The sequence below is a fragment of the Neolamprologus brichardi genome, chromosome 22 (assembly GCF_056152115.1).
Source record: "Neolamprologus brichardi isolate AB-2024 chromosome 22, ASM5615211v1, whole genome shotgun sequence".
NCBI classification, from domain to species: domain Eukaryota; kingdom Metazoa; phylum Chordata; class Actinopteri; order Cichliformes; family Cichlidae; genus Neolamprologus; species Neolamprologus brichardi.
In genome coordinates, this window is record NC_142124.1 from 7,831,684 (window position 1) to 7,854,827 (window position 23,144).

Consider the following 23,144-nt stretch of genomic DNA (forward strand, 5'->3'; position numbering starts at 1 on the left):
AATTTAACAAAATTTATAGAAAACTGAAAAGACTAATATTGATGCAGTCCAGAACCGCAATATTTCATCCCTGCTTTACTGGCCAGTTTCTCTGTCTGGAACTCAAAGTCCTACTTAATACTTTTTTTGAGGCAGTAACCCCCCTTACCTTTCCAAGTGGTTCCAACAGAGGGCAGCATGTCCACATCTATGAAAATAAAACCAATCTTTAAATCAAATAAATGAAAACACAGGAAAACATCATCTGTGACCTCAATTCAAGTCAAAAGAAATTATTTGTTAATCTGAATAAAATGAGAAATCAAAATGCAGGACCCAGGCTGTAGTAAAAATCCTGCTCACCTCCACATTTCCACAGGAAGTGTTGTAAGTGTTGCAATTCTCTTTTCTTCTTTTTTTTCTGAAAGCCCAAACCAGTGAGGTGCAGAGGACATTCAGTATGTGTCTTGATGCTCACAAGGTTATTTGATGTTCTGACTCTGCAAACTGAATCAGTAAAGATACAGGAGAAATAACACCAGGCTGTTGTATTTTTGTGATTCAGAGATAGTGACTAAGTCTGAAGTCAGGATCTCAGCATGACGAGCCATCCACAGAGCTACATAGAAGGTAAGAACATTAAATGTGGTGGTAAATCAGTTAATCAGATCCGAGTGGTCCTTTCATATAAATTGAAGCCAAACTGGAGGCTACGTATGTTTTCATACATTAACATGCAACTGAGTAAGAGATGCAAAGAAAGCTTCATGAAGGTTTATGAAAGAACAAAAAAAGAGTCATATTTCCTGTTGGTCTAATGTACCTATGGTTCTTTGCACTAGAGTTGTGGTATATACACCTAACTGTATTACAATGTATGTCAACAATGAATCAAATATCTATAAATACTAATAGGATCTGGCCATTCATACTAATAATACATTTATAAAATATAGATTCATACCTTGTATAAATATTACTACAGGCTGGAGGAAAAATATGTAGCCTGTATTTATTTTCAGGGTAAACTGACACTTTAAGGTGAAGTATTGCCAAAAATACAAGATAAACACACAGTTAAAGACATCAAATGATTTCAAGGTGCTTAAGGAGGGGGACAGGATGTGTGATGTGACTGCTATGAGCACATTGTCATTTACTGAACTGTGGTTTTCCTGTCCTTGTAAGAAAGATTATTTAAGCAACTTTTAAATCACATTAGAAACTTTGTGTAAAACTGAAATTCAAATATATTACAGAATACAGACAGATATATTGATGTGACGTCAGAGGAGCTGTTTGGAGTCTGGTGGGATCATGTGTCACAGTTGTGTTTTTATATAATTATTCTTTTGTACAGCACTTTGGTTCATTGTGGTTGTTTAGTACTTTACAAAAAAGCTGGTATAATAGTAGGTTATTATTTTGTCTAACTTCTGCACATCTATTTCCTATAAATCTTCATCAGGTGAAGATCCTGACTCTCAACATGCAAAATCAAAAAGAGGGTCAAAGGTCACAACAATGAAAGTTGCCCTGCTGGTTCTCTGTTTCCTCCTGGTAGTTGCTTTCGTGGTGGTTTATCGTCTCTGTGAGTGTCGTTTCACTTCAACAGAATGACCTGATTTACTGTAGATTTAATGATGATGAAAGTTTCAGTTGGTTGAGCTGTTTTAGTCCAGCTGATGTGTTTTACTCTTTCTTAGCAGAGTTGTCGACTAACATGAACTTTTGATTTCCTTTAATCAGCTTTTGAACACATTAGAACAAAGGAAATGCTAAAAAATCTGGAAGGTCTCAAAAAGGAGTGTGAACGTGTCATCAAAAATCAAAATCTCACAGGTAAGCAGAGAGACTGGAACTCTCTTAACTCTGTTAAGAGTTCTCTCAGCTGGATGTTAATCCAGCCTTGCTTAAGGAACATTTTTAACCATCATGAAGATTTTTATAACTTTAGTGGATTTGGAAAAAAAAAAACCCAAGACAAATAAAAAACAGATGACCCTGGTGAAAAATTGATAAAAGCATTTCTTTTTCTTTTTCCTAACAGAATCAAAGCCATGTTCCCAACCTGAAGTAAAAATAAGTAAGCTATGGATTTTGTTTTGACATGTGTGTATCCTCTGATGCAGGCCTGGATTTACCCTGCTTTAGGCTGAGTAGGTTATAGATGTGCTATCCTGATCAGTAGGTTGTTGGTCTGAGTCCCTGTTTTGATGATTTCTGAAATTATTGTTTTTACACAATCTCCAACAAAAAAAAAAACAGTGAAAAAAACCTAGTGCATAGGTGTCAAACTCTGGCCCCCCGGCCAAATTTGGCCCGCAGCCTAATTACATTTGGCCCGCGAAGCCATACCAAATTATTATTAGAGCTGGCCTACTGGTATTATACAGCTAATATATATATTGTTTAGTAGTAAGCTTTGCTTGTTCCATATTCAGTTTTTCAGCAAAACTTGTTTGAGTCCACAAGAAGAGGTTCATTCTTAAATCTGGAGGAAGATTTTTTTTTCAATAAATATTAATGTTAGCGACCTTGTTCCAGTTTTGAATTTTGGCCCACTGTCTATTTGAGTTTGACACCCCCTGATATAGTGAATAAAAACTTCCCCCAAATAATATTTATATTATACAATTTTTTACTGATTTATTGGGATCCACATATTGTAGCTGTACAATTTGGGTGTCTGTAGCTCAGGAGGTAAAGCAGGTTATCTGCTAATTGGAAGGTTGGTGGTTTGATCACTGGCTTCTCCAGTGTGCACACCAAAGGTATCACACAAGATGCTGAACCCCAGTATGTGGATGTTAGATAGAATGCACTTAGGTGTAGAAAAATGTGCTGATATGAATGGGTGAATCAGGCATGTTGTATAAAGTGCTCTGAGTGTTCCAACAGTTCAAAATAAGAATATGAGGGCTCTCTGCACAGTGTGTTACTTCTTTGAAAACAAGTTCAAATACTGCGGGAATGAATGTGGTCACAGTCAAGCATTTTTTTTTCATTGCTTCACAAGCAGTAGGGCTGTGTGTGCATGTGTGTGCGTGCGTGTGTGTGTGTGTGCGTGCGGCATTTACTTCTTCTTGTGATTTCTGAGTTAGCACCACTTCAGATGGGTGGTCTCTTCTTTTTCCGATCTCACCTCAGATTTCACCTCTGTTCATGTAAAGAGAGTGGGTAGTAGAAAACGTTGAACCAGGCACACCAAACCACATCTTAGATACAGTACTCGTGTTTTCTGTCTATTTTTTTTTCTGCTTATCACTTTTTTCAGTTTTTTTAAATACAGATATTTTTTTTCTTTTTATTAGACTGGGTGGGCAAAATGACCTGAGTGGGTTGGCTAGGCCCACCCCTGTTCATACCTTTAACCAGCCTAGCATTGATGACTGAAGTAGTTAGATTGTAATCGCAGAACAGAAATCATTTCCTGTCACATCTAAGGCTACGTTCACAATACAGTCGAAAGCGCATCAAATCCAACTTTTTTGACCCTATGCGACACATATCCGATCATGGTATGACAGTGTGAACGGCACAAATCCGATATTTTCAAATCCCGTCTGGATCACTTTCGTATGTGGTACTGAATCCGATACATATCAGATGTTTTAGAAAGCGACTGCTGTTTAAATGGTCATGTCGCACTAAATCCGTCTTTTACGTCACTGACACAAGACAGACGCCAACAATCAGCGCCGGAGAAGACATCGTGAATGCTTCCTGGCCATCCAGTGTAGATGTCAGTGAAACTGTTGGGAAGACAACGTTGGAGAAACGTGAACATTTTATTTGTACTGTATAATCTGCAGATTCTGACAGAAATCTGCAACTATCCTTTGAAGCACCGCTCCAATAAGGATCATTATTAGGCCACATCTAAATAACAAAATAACTTTATAACTTAAAGGAAAATGGGGAAACGTAAAGTCCGAAACAAGTCTTTGTATTAAGGGCCATCAGTCAAACAATACTGTTTGGTCTGGGTCTAAACAGAGCGCGTTGTGTGTGACGTCTTCTTGTGCGCATGCGGGCCGCTTTGAGGGTTCACACTAGAGCGCGTTTGCTGTCACATTTTATTTGTAGTGTGAACAAGCAGACAAAAAAATTGGAATTGAGCATTAAGACCTGCAGTGTGAACGTAGTCTAAATCATACAAACATGCACAGTTCTTTCTTCCACCTAAATGAAATTTTGTGCTCTAACATCTTCAAAGATGAGCCATGTTCTAAATGTGGAGAAGACTGGGAGCACCATGGAGGAAAGTGCTATTACTTCTCCACAAGAAAATCATCCTGGACTGAGAGCAGAGGTGAATGTAGATCTAAAGGAGGAGACCTGGTTAAGATAGACAGCAGGGAGGAGCAGGTATAAGAAGCTGTTGCAGGTTTATGTTCTTAAGTCTATTTTATCACATATTTAGAAGTCTTGTAAGGTAATTTTCATCTAAATTTCCTATTCAGAAATTCCTGGATCAAAGACTGAAAGACATAATGAATTATCCTCAGGATAAGTTCTGGTTTGGACTGACTGAGTCAGCAGAAGAGGGTAGATGGTTGTGGGTGGATGGCTCGCTACTGGAGAAAAGGTTTGATTATTGGGACTATTTTTGTTCATTTACAGCATCAAACTTATCAGTTTTCACTTGAACACCTCTTTCTGTTATTTTTTTAGTTTGACTTATTGGGGCTACGACGAGCCAGATGATTGGAAAGGGGATTATCCTGATGGAGAGGACTGTGGAAGAATGGGGGTAAAAGGTGAAACCTCTGATCTGAACAGTTGGTTTGATGCATCCTGCAACGTGGCTCACAGAGGTATTTGTGAGAAACCAGAAATAACTGGACAACCTACAAAAGCATCTGTTCAAATCTAAAATTCAGTTCAGCATACATAGATATGCATATTAGATATCCATATCAGTAGAGGATACAGGAGGTGAATCAATGCTATTTGCATAAAGTCAATAACAAAGATCCCTCTGAGGATTTTTAAAAATAAAACTGAAGATAAAATGTTTTGATTATTTTTTAAATGTATGTTATTGTTATAACTGTTGCAAAAATGTCACCCCATTTTACATTCATTAGACTGGTATTTGATAAATAAAGATAAAATTATTAGTTACAGTTATGTTTCCCTTTGTAACTTTGTAACATTTTTAAAATGTTTCCTTTAAAAAAGTTCCAGTGATACCGTTTAATAATGTAGAAGAACATTTGCTTACTGGATTTAAAAAAAGGTATGCTGTGTTTACTTGAAATAATGACTCCATAAAGACAGACAGCAGCAGAATGGGACTGCTCATGTAGCAAAATATACATTTATATTATCAGAATCTTTATTGTAATTGTGCTTTCGAACAATGAAAATTGTATGCAAACCCGTTCAGCACAAGTGAAAAAGAGGGCACTTTTAAGAGAGAGATTTATGTATGTACAATAAAATAAATAAATACATAAATAAAATAAATATAGTATTTACAGGGCTGTATATAAGAATGAACAACTGAGAATACAAACAAGTAAGAATATGGTCGTTGCACGGTGATTTAGTCCTTAGAATATTGCACAGTTCCTTAGAAATTGCACCATTAAAAGAAGAAGAATATTGCACGGTTAAAAAGAAAATATTGTACAGCTGAAGATTGTGTTTTCACAGTGATTTATCCCTCTAGTGTACTTATTAATGCAACAGCCCTAGCGTATTTGCTGTTTCTTAGTCTGTTTGTTTTGGCTTTTATGATCCTGTACCGCCTTCCTGAGGGTAACAGCTGATTGCTGACAGTTGATATGCGGGATGGGATGTGTCCTTCAGGAAACTGTAGGCTTTCTGTGGCAGCAGGACCTGTACAGCTCCTCTAGGGAGAGAAGAGGCTCCGTGCTGTATTGATGACCCTCTGGAGTGATGCTCTTTCCTGAGCAGTACTGAGCAGTATTATTGATAACTGAAAACATTTTGAATGCTCTGAGTAAAAGCACCAAACACTGTATGTTTGTCCCTCTGGAGGCATTAATTTGAAAAATCCCATTAACCATTTTAATTTTAAAATTGGTCACCATTTACCTCACAGGAAACAGCTATTGTACTACAGAATTTCAGCCACTGAATCAATTTAAGATGTCTTGATGCATACTCAATCATTCAGAAAAGGAAATCCCAGAAAGCTGATTCTTTTCATCTAAAATGAATCAACAGATGAAAAAAACAGAGTTTTGACTCTTGATTTCTATTTTTGGACTATGTAGCAATCAAATTGAAACAAAAAAAAAAACTTCTCCAGAGCTTCTTTGTTTCCGTGCTAAGAGCACAGAAACAACTGCATTATGCTGCTAACAGAACTTTGTCCTGTGAACAGCAAAGATACTGTGCAGGACCCTCAAGCCCCCAGGTCTCAGGTAGAGGACACAAGTTTGAAGGATAGACTGGATTTTTTTTTAATGCATACATATATTATGTATACATTTGATTATGTTTGATTATTGATATTTTAATCAGGTTGGTACAAATGCTGTTGGGTTAGTTCTTAGTTGCCCTGTGGCATGTGACAATTAAAAGCCTTAGCTATTAGCACTGGTCATTGTCAAAGTATCCATTCATTTTACCTGAATCCTTGAATCTCTCTGTTGCGGTCCTGGGTCAGTGACCCAGTGTTTTGTCTTTTGAATTATTATTATTATTATTATTATGTTAAATACTCTGCCTCAGAGTCCTGCATTTGGGTCCAGCCACTGCCTGCCGCACAGCTCACAGTGACACTCCCTTCCTAATTATGTCCCTCCATCTAATTTCTAACCACAATAATTTCACCTTCCTCCATCTCTTTCTGACTTCAGCTGGTTCTAGTAGCAGCAGCTGCCTGTGGCAGTGAGGCCTGGTTACTCGTTGTTGATGGCTTCACGGTGCAGAAGCCCCAGAAGCATGTTTTCACCACTTCTTCCACACCAAACTTTTTCTTTTTACAAGCTGCATGAGCGCACAGCATCGTTTGAGGAAGGGGCGGTTCCCAGTAGCCCTTCAGGTCGGCCCATCAGGAACATGCCCAATATGCCAGATTACCAGTACAGCCCTGCATGTAAATGCAAATGAAGAACATGGTGAGGAGATGGAAGAAGCATCTTTTAATCATGTTATGATGCTGCATAGTTTGTCACCTGGAGAGCACTCTTCACTTCTAATTTGTTCATGGCATCTTCATATTTGTTTCCACTTTATTAACCATAGTTTCTGCTCCCTTTGTACATTATTACATAAGCATTAATCTAATGTTACTAAATACAGTTGATTTCAAGCTATTGCTCTGTTATTATTTTTGGAAATTGCACAATCATCCATCTTTACCTCTTTATTTCCACATTATTGTCCTGATTCTGCCATGTTATTACTGAGCAATAATATGTTACCAAAATTAATTTATTTACATGTTTCTACACAAACTACGGATTGTATTTGTGTTTGAGACAAATGAATCTTTTTTTCTGCAGCACAATTGATTACAACAAAACTAAAAATTAACACAATACAAAGTTAGACTTTTTTTTATGTATTACTTTTATCAAAAACCATGCACATGAGTAAAATACTGAGTGGAAAAAATGCAGTCCTAATTCGACAAACATAAACTAAACCACAGGAGGGCAGCCCATGCATATCTGTTAGAAATTTTTAATCTATGAAGACAAAATCAAACATTTAAACAATTACAATATTGTCTTTGACCTCAATAACTCACTTTTTCTGAACTCTGTATCCCCTGTATATCACAGATCATATAAAGCCCCTGATACTAAAAACAAAATAAACAGGTTAAAGAATGATAAGAAGATCAAAACTGCTTACTAGACTTTAGCTCGTGATGTAGAATTCACATGAATGAAATAACTCAGGGAGAAGGGTACTAAAATTAAACAACACAAACATAAAAGGTACACAGCACATACAGATCTGTGTTTCCTTCATAAAAGGAAGGTGTATGTTCAAGATGGCGGTGCACACTGTTGCAGCGGCTTATGGCTCTCAGTCTCGGTACTCCTTTTGTTTAGTTTGTACGTCCTGTTTGACCCACAACAACAATCTCATCATCAAGTTTGTTGATGACACCACAGTGGTCAGACTCATCTCAAAGGGAGACGAGGCAGCCTACAGAGTCTGAATTTGTCCTGAATTTGGCAGCATGGTGTTCAGAGAACAACCTGGCACTGAACACCAAGAAAACCAGAGGTCATTGTCGACTTCAGGGGGCACAGCACTGACTTAGCCTCCCTATACATCAACGGGGAGTGTGTGAAGAGGGTCCGCACCTTCGGGTTCCTTGGTGTCCTCATCTCCTCTGACATCTTCTGGACAGACAACATTACAGTGGTCATCAAGAAGACCCAACAGCAGCCTTCTCCTGAGGGTCCTCAGAAAGAACAAACTGAACTTCAACCTGTTGCTGACCTTCTACCATTCGTCCATTGAGAGCCTGCTGACATACTGCATCACAGTATGGTACGGCAGCTGCACTAAGGCAGATAGAGCGAGGTTTCAGAGTGTAGTCAAGGTAGCATAGAAGATCATCACCTCCCCTCTCCCCTCCCTGATGTACATTTATTCCTCCCACTGCATCAACAGAGTAACAAACATCATCAAAGACAGTTCCAAACTTTTTCAACCTGCTCCCCTCAGTTATCAGCACAAAGACCCACAGACTCAAGAACAGTTTCTTTCCAAAAGCCGTAACCACCCTCAACTCACACGTGCACTGATAAACACATCCACCCTCCCTCAATCCAAGGATTCCCTCTATAAACCAACAAGTGCAATAATCCAAACTGTATATACTATTTATTTAGATATTTCATTTCCTTTTTTTTAACCCAATTGTACACTTGCACATTTTATATTTTTTTTCCGTAAATACTGTCCATATGTATATAGTGCTGCAGAAACTGTGCCCCCCCCCCCCCAACACCTCACCCCACCCCACCATGTTTGCTCTGCATCTCATTGTACATCTGTATAGTGACAATAAAGGAGGCATTCTATTGCAAAATAAATCAGATTATCCTCAGTGTTACTGAGTGAAATGAAGTGAAAACAATTGAAGTAGTACACTGTAGATGAAGCCGCCCCTCCCCCCATTATTTAAATTGAACAGGAAGTTTCTGACAGATGTGTGAATCATGCAAGTGTTGTATAGTAGCTCTTTCAAGGAAGTCTCAGCAAATAGTAGCATGCAAGCGTATACAGTCTCAGTGCTTATCTAGCTAACAAAAACATTTCTTTACAAATTACGAAGATATATTTTTCTCTTGTTTGTTAAAGCTTGAGCAGACGTTAATATTTATAGAGTAAAAGGGTTTGTTTGTGTTGCAGAGACACTTGTAGTAAGTTGAGATCTTGAAGCCTCAGTGTGATGAGCTGTCCACAGAGCTACACAGAAGGTAAGAACTTGATAATGTAAATACTGTTAGCATGCAGCAAAAATTTTCTTGGGTCTTGAAATATGTTAAATTGATGTTTCTGGCCATAGATTTGGATTCAAAGTCAAAACAGGGGGCAGGCCTTTAAGAGATATAAAAACAAAAGAGGTTTTTTTTTGCACCAAAAAAAACAGTGCACTGCAAACACTGCACCAACATCCTGCACCTGCACATAAACACCCAGCACGCCCCTGCGGGTGGTTTATCCTTCAAGCTCGGGTCCTTTACCAGAGACCTGGGAGCTTGAGGGTCCTGCACAGTATCTTAGCTGTTCCCAGGACTGCGCTCTTCTGGACAGAGATCTCCGATGTTATTCCCGGGATCTGCTGGAGCCACTCGCCTAGCTTGGGAGTCACTGCACCTAGTGCTCCGATTACCACGGGGACCACCGTTACCTTCACCCTCCACATCCTCTCGAGCTCTTCTCTGAGCCCTTGGTATTTCTCCAGCTTCTCGTGTTCCTTCTTCCTGATATTGCTGTCATTCGGAACCGCTACATCGATCACTACGGCCGTCTTCTTCTGTTTGTCTACCACCACTATGTCCGGTTGGTTAGCCACCACCATTTTGTCCGTCTGTATCTGGAAGTCCCACAGGATCTTAGCTCGGTCATTCTCCACCACCTTTGGGGGCATTTCCCATTTTGACCTCGGGACTTCCAGGTTATACTCAGCACAGATGTTCCTGTACACTATGCCGGCCACTTGGTTATGGCGTTCCATGTATGCCTTGCCTGCTAGCATCTTGCACCCTGCTGTTATGTGCTGGATTGTCTCTGGGGCATCTTTACACAGCCTGCACCTGGGATCTTGCCTGGTGTGATAGACCCCAGCCTCTATGGATCTTGTACTCAGAGCTTGTTCTTGTGCTGCCATGATTAGTGCCTCTGTGCTATCTTTCAGTCCAGCTTTGTCCAGCCACTGGTAGGATTTCTGGATATCAGCCACCTCCTCTATCTGCCGGTGGTACATACCGTGCAGGGGCCTGTCCTTCCATGATGGTTCCTCGTCTCCCTCCTCTTTCTTGGGTTTCTGCTGCCTGAGGTATTCACTGAGCACGCTGTCAGTTGGGGCCATCTTTGTGATGTATTCTTGGATGTTCGTTGTCTCATCCTGGACTGTGGTGCTGACACTCACCAGTCCCCGGCCCCCTTCCTTCCGCTTAGCGTACAGCCTCAGGGTGCTGGACTTGGGGTGAAACCCTCCATGCATGGTAAGGAGCTTTCTTGTCTTTATGTCAGTGGCTTCTATCTCCTCCTTTGGCCAGCCTATTACCCCAGCAGGGTACCTGATCACGGGCAGGGCGTACGTGTTGATGGCCCGGATCTTGTTCTTACCGTTCAGCTGACTCCTCAGGACTTGCCTGACCCTCTGCAGGTACTTGGTGGTTGCAGCTTTCCTAGCGGCCTTTTCATGGTTCCCATTCGCCTGCGGGATCCCCAGGTACTTGTAACTGTCCTCTATGTCTGCAATGTTGCCTTCTGGTAGTTCAATCCCCTCAGTTCTGACTACCTTCCCTCTCTTTGTTACCATCCGACTACACTTCTCCAGCCCGAACGACATTCCAATGTCATTGCTGTATAGCCTGGTAGTGTGGATCAGTGAATCAATGTCTCGTTCACTCTTGGCATACAGCTTGATGTCATCCATGTACAGGAGGTGGCTGACAACTGCTCCGTTCCGTAGTCGGTATCCGTAGCTAGTCTTGTTAATGATCTCACTGAGGGGGTTCAGGCCTATGCAGAACAGCAGTGGGGACAGAGCATCTCCTTGGTAGATCCCGCACTTGATGGTGACTTGTGCTATGGGCTTGGAGTTGGCCTCTAGTGTTGTACGCCACATCCCCATTGAGTTCCTGATGAAGGCTTTTAGGGTCCCATTGATCTTGTACAATTCTAGGCATTCCAGTATCCAGCTGTGGGGCATTGAGTCATAGGCCTTCTTGTAATCAATCCAGGCAATGCACAGGTTGGTCAGTCTGGTCTTGCAGTCTCGGCTGATTGTTCTGTCTACCAGTAGCTGGTGTTTTGCGCCTCTGGTATTCTTGCCAATTCCTTTCTGTGTCCCGCTCATGTATTGACCCATGTGCCTGTTCATCTTAGCCGATATGATGCCTGACAGGAGCTTCCATGTAGTACTGAGGCAGGTTATTGGTCGGTAGTTGGAGGGGACTGGTCCCTTCTTGGGGTCCTTGGGGATCAGGACCGTCCAACCTTCGGTTAGCCATTCCGGGTGTCCCTCGTTAACTAGCAGCTGGTTCATTTGTGCTGCCAGATGCTCGTGGAGTGCAGTTAGCTTCTTTAGCCAGTAGGCGTGAACCATGTCGGGCCCTGGTGCTGTCCAACTCTTCATACTGGAGACCCTTTCTTGGATATCTGCCACTGTGATGGTTACTGGACCCTGTCCAGGGAGGTCGCTATGGTCTGCCCTCAGATCCACTAGCCACTGAGCATTGCCGTTATGGGTTGCGTCCTTCTCCCATATGCTCTTCCAGTATTGCTCCGTCTCCAGCCTTGGTGGTGCTGTTCTCTTATTATTGTTCCCTTGCCACTGAGAGTACACCTTTGCTGGTTCTGTGGAGAACAGCTGGTTTATTCTTCTGCCTTCTATCTCTCTGGTGTACCTCCTCAAGCGGAGGGCCAAGGCTGTGAGTCTTTGCTTGGCAGTTTCCAAGGCCTCAGGTATGGACAGCTTGCTGTATTTCTTATGCACCTTCTTTGTCGCACCTTTCTGCAACTCCGTTAGTTGGCTAACATATATATATATATATATTAGGGGTGCAACGATACACAAAATTCACGGTTCGGTTCGGTTCGATACTTTGGTGTCACGGTTCGATATTTTTTCGATACACAAAAAAATGTTCATGCCTTTTTAATTTGTCATTTATTAAATTTTCACGGCACATTCTGTATCACATCTCTGTGCGTTCATCATTTGTTTGAAGCCAGCTCACCTCCTGCAACCACTTTTCTGAGAATACGCGCTTCTTTTGTGGTTCGGACTCCTGACATTTCTTTGGAGGTGGAGGAACACCAAAGTAATTGCTTAAAGGAGCTTCTTCGACATCTTTAAGAGTTCTAAACAAATGTCTGTCCTCCTCCTGAAAATCTTATGTATGCAAACACGCGTTGCAACTTCTTATCTTGTGCACGTTTTTTATTTTGACAGCGAATGCGCACCTGCGGACCACTTATGTGTAGACCTGGTTATATAGCTCGTCATATTGCAGCCACAGAAATTCTTTTGTCCATGAAACCATAAAGCTGCACTTTCTTTTTGCCTTATAGTCTGATTTGTCATAACTTTTCCGTTTTGTGGTAAGCTTTTCTTTGGCTGTCACGTCTTCACCCTGACCTGTCTTATTTGGCTCAGCAGAACTAAAATATATATCCTGCTGCTTTTACACACGCACTCACATAACACTCAGCGATTCTCTGCGATCAACCTCTCACATGTTTAAGCTTGCTGCGGGAGATTTCACTTGTCATGTTTGCATAGTAAGCTAACGATTGATAAGACGATGTCAGAGGAATTGGTGCGCAAATTATCATCACTCACCAATCAGTGCTGTCGCTCTCTATACACAGTTCGCGCGATTGCAAAGTGAAAGCAAAAAACAAGCGCAAATTCAAACGCGATTTCAATTATGTCACATATTGACAGTGGCTCACCGATGCCAATGACATAATTACCCAGCTACATTTCCGAAAGAATGCAAAAGCATTGACATATATTTTTCCTTCCTACGATAGGCCGACGAGCAGAGCAGGGCAGCCCGACTGGAAAAATCGCTAGCCCCGGGACGTTGGGCTAGCGATTTTGCGAGCCCTGTATCTGATTGAGGAATCCCTCATCTTTGGAAAAGAGAGTTTATTACAGAGAAATGTCTCTTTCCAAAATAAAAGCTCTACTATACGCTTCTTCTGGGCTATATTCTCAGCAGCATGTTAAACATATCAGGTCCCCATAAGGAGAATCATGTGCTAACGGCTGTCTAAATGACTCGGGTAAAGTTTGTATGCGTGCTTGTTGTTTTTGTCTGCTTCCACTTGTCTTTGCACTAGGATGCTATCGGGTAAATGTGCAGTCATATTCGTTGTGTTCCCACTAGTGCTGTCAGCCTTAATCTGAAATGAGGTTAACGCCACAACACGGCAAATCTCCGTTAACGAGCTACCGCGGATTGCCCCGTGTGTGGGGCTGGACAGCATCAACACATTAACGAGCTAACTGCGCTAACACACTAGTTCCCACTCATGTAATTGAGCATTGAGTGGCACATCTGACATACTGTTTTACTTTAGTCTATGATGCGCTTACCTTCAGGGTCATACGTCACACGAAGACCAAAATAGTTCCAGACGCCAGATCTGAATGAGGGTGGGGGAGGTTCAATTTGCCATGTTGCAACAAGCTTAACTTCTGTCTAGCTAGCGTGCCCTGCGCTCAGTGAATCTGTGTTCGACTACTCCGCCTAGGCTGCACTGTCGAGCGCAGATCCACTGAGCGCTCAACACAGACAGCACCGTCAGAAGGAAAGTTGATAAAATAAATTAAAAATGTTGTATTGTTCGATACATATGCGTACCGAACCGAAAGCACTGTATCGAACGGTTCAATATCGATACGAGTATCGTTGCACCCCTACTATATATATATATATATATATAGATAGATAGATAGATAGATAGATAGATAGATATTTATATATAGGTGCAGTTTTCTGTATAATGGAGGTAACTGTAAATAAATTGCTCATCTCTAGGAACCTGAAATGTCTGCCGAGTCCGCTTACCTACCACCTTTTTCAACACTCTTCTACACTGAAACACTTTGAGATCCACTACATAAGAACACTGAGCTACGTAGACAGTAAAAGCATTAATGTGGGGGTAAATCAGCAGAAAGGTAAAGAAAAGGGGAGCTTCAGTTATAGCTGAGTACTCATTGTAAGACATCTGGTAGTTGACTTACATGTGTGTGCTTTTTATATGGACAGGATATGTAGGAGAGGTTTAGTCATTGTGTGGTTTGACAAGTTTCAGTGTACATTTGCATGTTAGCAAACCACAGGTGGAAAGAAAACAACCACAGCTCATTTAGCAACTTATTCACATCCGCCTTTACAGAAATTAATGCCTCCATCAAAAGGAAATGAAGGATAAAATAAATAAAATGCATCAAAATATTATCTGTAACTCCAGGTTAAAACTGAAGAAAGTAATGATTTGGTTTATCTGTTATCAAGAAAAATACAAGGAAAGAAAAACATTTCATTAAATATAAAGTGGGCTGTAGATAAAGCTCCTCTCCATTTTTAAATCTAACAGGAAGAGGTTTTTTCTAACATGATGGTGTGAAACATGAAGATGACATAGAGTATTTATTTTGAGAAGATGGGAGGAGGAAAATATTATATTTAGTGCTAGTATCTTTGTACCAACTCTAAGCACTACAAACAGTTCTTACACTGTTGTCAAACCTTGAGTAAAATATGAATAGTCACAAAATAAATGTTTTTATGATTCAGGTGGACTAACTTGACACATTGTGCTGTCTACAGAACAACACAGAAAAAGCATTTTGTCTTGTGTATATATTTGTTTCCCCGGGGTACTCCAGCTTCTCCCTTCAGTCCAAAAACACACCTTTTAGGTCAACTGGTGACACTCAGTTGGTCTTGGTTGTAGATGCAACAAAACAGAAGGTAGACAGAAATTAAAGCCCAATTTGAATCTGTACATAAAAAAGATCATTGTAAGTTTTAGTCTTTATTGGCAGGAAGGAGCCTTCAATTAGGATGGTTTGAAAGAGGAGTGAAAGAAGCCATCTATGTCCACTGTGAGCGACCATCTTTGAACAGAGGCGGTGGTTTACGACAGCGGTCCCCAACCTTTTTTGAGCCACGGACCGGTTTATGCCCGACAATATTTTCAATATTTTACCGGCCTTTAAGGTGTCGCGGATAAATACAACAAAATAAAACTAGTACCGGTACCAAAAAAAAGATTTATTCATAACACACGTGAAAAGACCAAGGAAAACCGAGTTAATGATAAAAACGATAACAAAATAACGCTGAAAACCGATAAAAACCCTGAAAACTATACATTTCACACCTGAGCCTCAACTCTCGCGGCCCGGTACCAAACGACTCACGGACCGGTACCGGTCCGAGGCCCGGGGGTTGGGGACCGCTGGTTTACGACACCAACTGTCTGACATCTATAATCCAGTTTTGAGTTCCCTCCCCAGACGCCTGAACGCCCACTCACATCCTGGGCCATCTGACCTCAGGAATTCGCATGATAAGGTGGGGCCAGGTTTCACAATGACCTCACCCGAAACCCTGGCTGATTGGGACCGGCGATTAGAGGATCATCAGGGGGTCCTTTTGTCTCTCTGTGGGGGGGACACTCCCACCAGGTTTATATCTGGGACTCTCCACCATTTAACCTTAGAACTGAAGAAGCTTCTCGGATGAGAGGTGAAACGTCTTCAAGTAACTTAAAGAAGTCCAGATGCTTTTCTTTACAAGCTCCTTTGACTATAAATATAATGTAACTAACTAACATCATATATTAGTGTTTTTGAGTAATAAACACTTTCAGTCTGTTGACTTCTTGTTGATGTTACTTTCACACATTTCTCCACACAAACAGTGCAGACGAAGATTGTGTACTGTGTGGTTTCAGGGGACACTCTCATACGTTTTTCATTAAAAGATTCCCGCTCTGTATTATAAATTTAAGCTAAATATACCAGATGTCTAAAAGATATCAGCTTATTGACCAACAAATTATCTATATCCTAAAAATGACAGAATACAAATGTTTCATTGATCTGAATTTAAGGAAAATTAAACTATTTAAGCACGAGGAACTCTCAGTCCTTTAAATTCATCAACACGAAGGTGACAAAAAACAGAGCTTCAGTGAGACGTGAGTGTTCATCATCAAACAACCACAAGTCTGAACAAAACTTCCCAGAATAGAAGAAAAACATGTAATATTTTTACCTGCATAAAACTTAGTTGACATGGTGGTGCAGTGTTTAGCACTGTTGCCTCACATCAAGAGCGTTCTGGGTTCAAACTTTCTTGTGGCTCTCACTGTGAAATTTGCATTTTCTCTGCCTCCACAATCCAAAGACATGTACAGAGGTTAACCATTGATTCATGAATTTGATTTCTTTATATTTTTTTTTTGACAGTGAGACTAGCAAGTTTTATTTATATGCCAGCAAATTGGAGGGCCCTTTTAGTGTTTTAAGAATACATTCTGAAATGTAAAGAAAGATTAGAACAGTCACATGTTAATAATGAGGCAAAAAGCAGCAGTGAAGGGACTGACTTTTTCTCATGTCTTTATCTGAATCACATGATCACAGAAGCGGTCCTAGCCTGTTTGGTGCCCTGGGCAAACACTCCCTCCCTTTGACCTTTTCATGTCTATCTTCCATTGGTGTTAATTTTGCACTCCAGTGTCAACACCCATCCCCTAATCAGAGAATCACCACATCATAACCTAACAGACCTACACCTTAGTGCACCGATTTGGTTTGTATGGGTTTATTTTTATCTGGAATTTCACACAACCCAGGGAAAATCATTCATACATAATCTTCTTGATGCATTCTCAATCATCCAGGAAAGTAAATACCAAAAGTTGATTCTGTTCATCTGGACGTAGCAATTTGTGGGAGAAACGTTTCATCACTCATCCAAGTGACTTCTTCAGTCTCAGCTGACTGCAGGTTTCCCCAACCTTATAAACAGGATATTTGCATAATGACTGAAACCAGCCCACTGAAGGAACAATGGGCTGTGAGGTCAGTTCCTTAATCATAATTATGCAAATTCTCATGACCATTGATCAACAACCACTGACCAAAACCCCCTGATCAAAGACCACTGATCAATGGCCATGAGTACCATTCACAGAGAGTTGGGGAATGGCTGCAATCACAGCATTGTAAGTAAGATGTAAGATGGCAAAAGATGTACCCTCAGGCCCCCTCCTCGATTCAGAGATGGTCTTTCCCTTTGGCCTCCTTGACTCCATGCTCAAACCAGCGTTCCTCCCTGTCCAAGATGTGTACATCCTCATCATTGAAAGAGTGTCCACTGGCCTTTAGGTGTAAATAGACTGCAAAGACACACATCTTGGCCAGGGAGGAATGCTGTCTGGTCATTTTCCTCTCACCAACCAAGACAGGTGGCAAAATAAATGAAATTAATTTTAAAAATACTGAAAATTAGTAATTATTTCATCAGGGAAAATGAAGGAACTCAAACATAGACATCAAATAATAAAAGAGTTAAAAGAATAAACAGCGTTAAAAACAATGTGTTTTTTAATCACAAACAAATGCACATGAATAAAATATTCAGTGATGGCAAACATGTGTGCAGCATTTCCACACACAAGAAAACTTTGTCTCAGTCAAAATGAAAACAGTTACTTACAGTACGAACTGTAGTTGAAGTCTCCTCCTTCTTTAATTCACAGGAAGCTGTTTTTTGATAACATGAAGTCGTTGGGGTTTTTTAGCATTTCCTTTTTAAAAGGCTAAGGCGAGGACAAGGAAACATTTATGGTGAGTCTCATTGCTAATCTGTCATTTAAATGTAACTGAATCTAAAAAAAAAAATCACAAAAATGAGAAAAGCACAAATAGTTTTAGTTTTTGTTATTTAGATTTTGTGATTTAGAGACAGCTGGACTAATTCTGAAGTCAGAACCTTGAAGACTGCAAGATGAGCAGTCCACAGAGCTGCACAGAGGGTAAGAATATTATGTTAATTCAACAGAAAGGAGAAGAGTAGAACCAGCAGTTTGAAGTTAACTGGAATAAACCCACACTGATATATAAACTAACTTGATATATAAAAGTAGACTTCAAGTCAGAATTAAAATGAGGATCTGAAAATGTGTCACATTTCACATGTGTCTTGTCTAATCTAACTGTGGTTCTCAGAGTTGGCAGCTTGAGGAACCAGACAAACCAGCCTTTACCAGACAAAGGCTGAACATTCATAAACAGTTAAATGTTTCTCTATTTGCCCTTAACTACACTGTCTTCTTTATGTGATTCATCAGATGAAGCTCCTGACGCTCAACATGCAAAATCAACCAAAGGGTCAAAGGTCACCTCAGAGAGAATAGCCCTGTTCGTTTTCTGTGTTCTCCTGGCAGCAGCTGTCATTGTTATTTACCGTCTCTGTAAGTTTTGTGTGCGCACTAGGGGTGGAATGTTTTTTTTGGTTCAATTTGGTAAATCTATTGGTATCAGGTAATATATATCAGGACATGTATACAGGTCATCTGCTAATCGTAAGGTTGGTAGTTCGATCCCTCCAGTCTGCTTGCCAAATACATAGAACAAAGAAAAAAGGGCTTGCATGAATGGGTGAATGAGGGAAGTTGTGCAAAGTGCTTTGAGTGCTCAGAGTAGAAAAGTGCTATATAAGAAGCCATTCAAGTACAATTTACAGTGTTTAAAATGCTTGTTTTCTCCTGAGGATGTGCCATGTAGTCATGCAACTGAAAGAATGAAGCAGTCTGGAATGGACGTCATTGTCACATTCTTATGTTAAAGTTAGGTTAGAGTAAAACTGGAGACGCTGATGCTTTAAAATTCTTTTCATTTGTTTGTCAAATTTTTTTTTAAAGGGTTTACTTAAATTATGCAAGTGCATAACTAATAATCCACTGTCGCGTTTTAACTAAAAGACTGTTTTTTCTTGATGCTAAAAATGCAATGATCCTGCCGTCCTCAAGACCTTTCTGCATGTTCAAAACATAATGACTAAAATGACTGACTCTGTCTCACTCTGTCACCTCTACTATGACATAAGCCTGGATATCTTTATCTATGAAACCTGCCAGTCCTTTTGTTATAAATTTTCACTGAGAGAAAGTTGAGACATTGGGGTGACATCTCTATAGATGAGGATATTGGACTTGTTGCAGCTGGCATAAGAAACAGTAGTTATGTTAGCAGCATGCACAGTGCTTGCACACTTTTGGATTTTAATTAATCAATTTCTTACTGCCATCATCTTAGGTAGCACTAACTCCAAAGCGGGCCCAAACAGGAAATGGAACGATGCTGCTACTGGCACATCCTCTATCACTGGGCCTGCTTTGTCTTTACCGTTTTTCATTTTTTCCATGACTTGGTTGCTGCAGTAGACACTCGACCTTTCTGCCCTTCATTACTGGTGCAAGGCTTTTTTGCGTATGTCCTGAATCGAACAACACACACATCTGAAACCAAGACAAACAAACCAAAAGGGACAGTCTTTTTTTCATGATCTGTTTCAGCTATTGTGTGCACAGGTGTATATATATAAGTTTGGCTTTAAAAAAGAAATGTTCCCTTGATGTCTTCCTCCAATTTTTTACTTCAAAGGCATTGTTTTAAAATCTTGTCATGAAAAGATCTGAAAGGACAAATCTTTGTCCCATTTTAGTGAAACCAAAAAGTGTTACTCTAACTTCTTTTCTCTTGTTATGAAATCAGCTGTTGAAAACTGGCTTAGCAGAAAAAATCTCCAAACACTGAATGAAGAGAATGCAGCTTTGAGGAAAACTCTGACGGGTGAGAGAAACTCTAAAAGATTCAATGTTATTCAGCTGCTCTGAAAATAGTATTCAACCTAACTATTGTTTGAGGAACTAGCATTAGTGCTTCTTCTTATTTGGCATTGTTAGGGCAGTGTGAGACTAAAGTAAGAGAAGCATTTAAGTGCATATCATCATGTCTGTGAGCTGTATATTTTGCTGCCATTGGTTGTTGCTTTAGTTGCTCATTTCAAAGTTGAGATATATTTAACTTCTAGCCCTATACCAAACCTGTGATTTCTCATTTCTGCATAGCTGCTCGTCTCTTCCTGTGTGAATTCCTCTTTATACTGCTGACAGTAGCAGACTGACAGGAGCCTCTTCAACTGAGTTTTACATTAATGTACACAAACAAACAAAACGGGAAACAAATCTTTCCCAGTAACACAACTTAATAGAATATATTCTGTGACCATTCAAACTGCTTTTCTTAAATCAAAGACACATCAGATGATATATATATATATATATATATATATATATATATATATATTTTTTTTTTTTTTTTTTTTTTTTTTATTTTAATAGAAGTAAAATCATCCAGCAATAAGCACCTCACGTGTCCTGAAATTCCTAAAGTAAATATAAGTAAGTTATGGATTTTGTGTTTCTCTAATTGATATCCACTAATGACTGTAAAGTTGGAATTGTACAATATTTTCCACTTGACTAAAGTATTTTCTGTAATTCTTCAAAGACGGGCCATGTGCATGTGATGAAGGCTGGGATGAACATGGAGGAAAGTGTTATTACTTCTCCACCAATAAATCATCCTGGACAGAGAGCAGAGATGAATGTAGGGCTAAAGGAGGAGACCTGGTTAAGATAGATAACTGGTGTGAGCAGGTATAAATCACATGCTCTTCATTTCAGTCACCATTCATTTGTTTCACGTCTATACATTTTAAAATGTGCTTTAGGAGATCTTTCTCTCAACATGTATCAGTGTTATATCAATAACACTCAAACATCTCCTTTTCAGATTTTTCTAAAAACCAGATTGAATGGAAAAATGGACAACTTTGACGACATGTTCTGGATTGGCCTGACAGATGCAGTGGAAGAGGGCAGATGGTTGTGGTTGGATGGCTCACCACTAAACACAAGGTTTGATTGTCATAAACATTTTTTTTCCATTTACAATATGCTGTTTGGAAGTTAACGTGATCATTTCTTTTCGGCCTTGATCCAATAGTTTGTCTTTTTGGGCTGACCATGAGCCGGACAACTGGACTCATGAAAATCCTGATGGAGAGCATTGTGTAAGGCTGGGGGAGGAAGAAGGAGAAGAACCCCTGAAGACTTGGTATGATAAGTTTTGCAAAGCTCCTAATAAGAGCATATGCGAAAAATGGGTAAAAACAGATTGACTGACTGTTTTATTTCAAACATGTAAATATAACTGAACTAACAAGAGAATGCATTGTAAAAGATATTGAGTGGTCATGAATATCTGTGTGTACCACTCAATTTAGATGCTCAAAAAGTAGTAGGATGAAATTTACACCATTTGATCCTAGTCTATTCACATGCAAAATACACACATAAAACAATATAAGTTTACAAACTAAAAAGGCAAACTACATTTTTACTTTGATCTATACACCCTGTTATTAACAAACTTCTAAATCTCTGTGCCTTGTAAAAAAAAAAAAAAAAAAAATCTTTATTCTCTGTTTAAAAACTGAGTTCTGGTTGGCAAATGGTAAATGGCCTGCATTTGTATAGCGCTTTTCTTAGTCCCTAAGGACCCCAAAGCGCTTTACACTACATTCAGTCATTCACCCATTCATACACACATTCACATACTGGTGATGGTTAAGCTACATTGTAGCCACAGCTGCCCTGGGGCGCACTGACAGAGGCGAGGCTGCCGGACACTGGCGCCACCGGGCCCTCTGACCACCACCAGTAGGCAAACATGGGGTTAGTATCTCACCTGAGCTACAGCCACCCATACATGTTTAATATGAAACATGTTGTACAGGTTGTACATGTTTAATATGAAAGTGTATTTCTGTAACACATATCCTAATGAATACTTTCAGCTTGGGTTACTCTCACTCTAATCAACAAAAATGAAGACAGGGCTTCATTAGAATACAGTGAGACTTCTCAATGACTATATTCATGGAATTTATTGTTTGTTTGTTTTGTTTTTTTAAAAAAGGTATGAAGTTATGCATTGATGTACTTTTTTAAAAAAAAATTCCTCTATAGAGTTCTTCCACAAACTAACTCCTCCTAATGCTGATATTTTATATTAGTCCTTATCACTGGCTTGCTGAACAGCCAGTAATAAGGACAATTAAGATGATTTGGTTTTAAATGGCACAAGTTCTGAAAGATGTGAGGCAAAGATGTTTTTGCGGCCTTAAACATTATTTATGCAGTTCTGAGGTCAACCAAATCTTAAACTTAAGAATACCAAATTTAATTTTCAAAAAAGGATTTAATGGTTCTTTTGAAGTGGCTTTATTTACTATCCTTATTGCTCTTTTTTTTGCAGAATATATAATGGATGGGTGTTTGTTTTGTACCTAGAGCAGGGTTGTCAAATGTACGGTGGCCTGCAGTACAACTGCATCCGGTGTCATGACCTAACATCATGTTGGTCATATGTGTGTTCATGTGTCTGCCTCCTCCAACCAGAGGATGGTTGTGGGTTTTTCTCTTTTCCCTCCTCGTGTGTCTTGATAGTGTCAATTGCTTGCTGAATGGTTGGGTTGAATTCATTCCTGTTCCAGGATTAGATAATTGGTTGGACAGCAAGCTGTGAACTACCAGATGACAGCCACCTCGCCCCTCTGTCCTGGGCTCCACCACCCAATAAACAGCCTGTGGTTCTGCTCATTGCTTTTAGTGTTTCTGTGTGAAAATCTTAGCCAAGCATTGCGTTATTGAATATAAGTCAAGTTGTGTTTCTGGTTCTAAGATGAGACCTAGCGATGGCCCAATGAAGCTTTCTGATGCATTGAAGCATGTATTGAAAAAGGGTTTAACTGATACACTGAGGTCCTATGCCAGCCATCTCTCTTAGACTGTTAGAAATCTTTAAGTTGTCCTTG

The 23,144-nt window shown here is 39.9% G+C and overlaps 1 protein-coding gene across 1 annotated transcript; it reads left to right on the forward strand.

Annotated features, from left to right (window-relative positions):
• Positions 1 to 578: 578 nt before the first annotated feature.
• Positions 579 to 4,858, forward strand: LOC102799136 (CD209 antigen-like protein C). Its single transcript, XM_087835486.1, has 6 exons — positions 579 to 609; positions 1,448 to 1,570; positions 1,729 to 1,821; positions 4,199 to 4,350; positions 4,446 to 4,570; positions 4,657 to 4,858. The coding sequence occupies exons 1-6, from the start codon at positions 579 to 581 to the stop codon at positions 4,856 to 4,858; spliced, it is 726 nt and encodes a 241-aa protein (XP_087691612.1).
• The last annotated feature ends 18,286 nt before the right edge of the window (positions 4,859 to 23,144 follow it).

Bases quoted from the DNA above. Each gene is read 5' to 3' on its own strand.
- LOC102799136 (XM_087835486.1), top strand. From the start codon at position 579: ATGACGAGCCATCCACAGAGCTACATAGAAG. The intron at 610-1,447 runs GTAAGAACATTA...AATCTTCATCAG, and splicing joins TCCACAGAGCTACATAGAAG to GTGAAGATCCTGACTCTCAA. The intron at 4,351-4,445 runs GTATAAGAAGCT...TTTCCTATTCAG, and splicing joins TAGACAGCAGGGAGGAGCAG to AAATTCCTGGATCAAAGACT.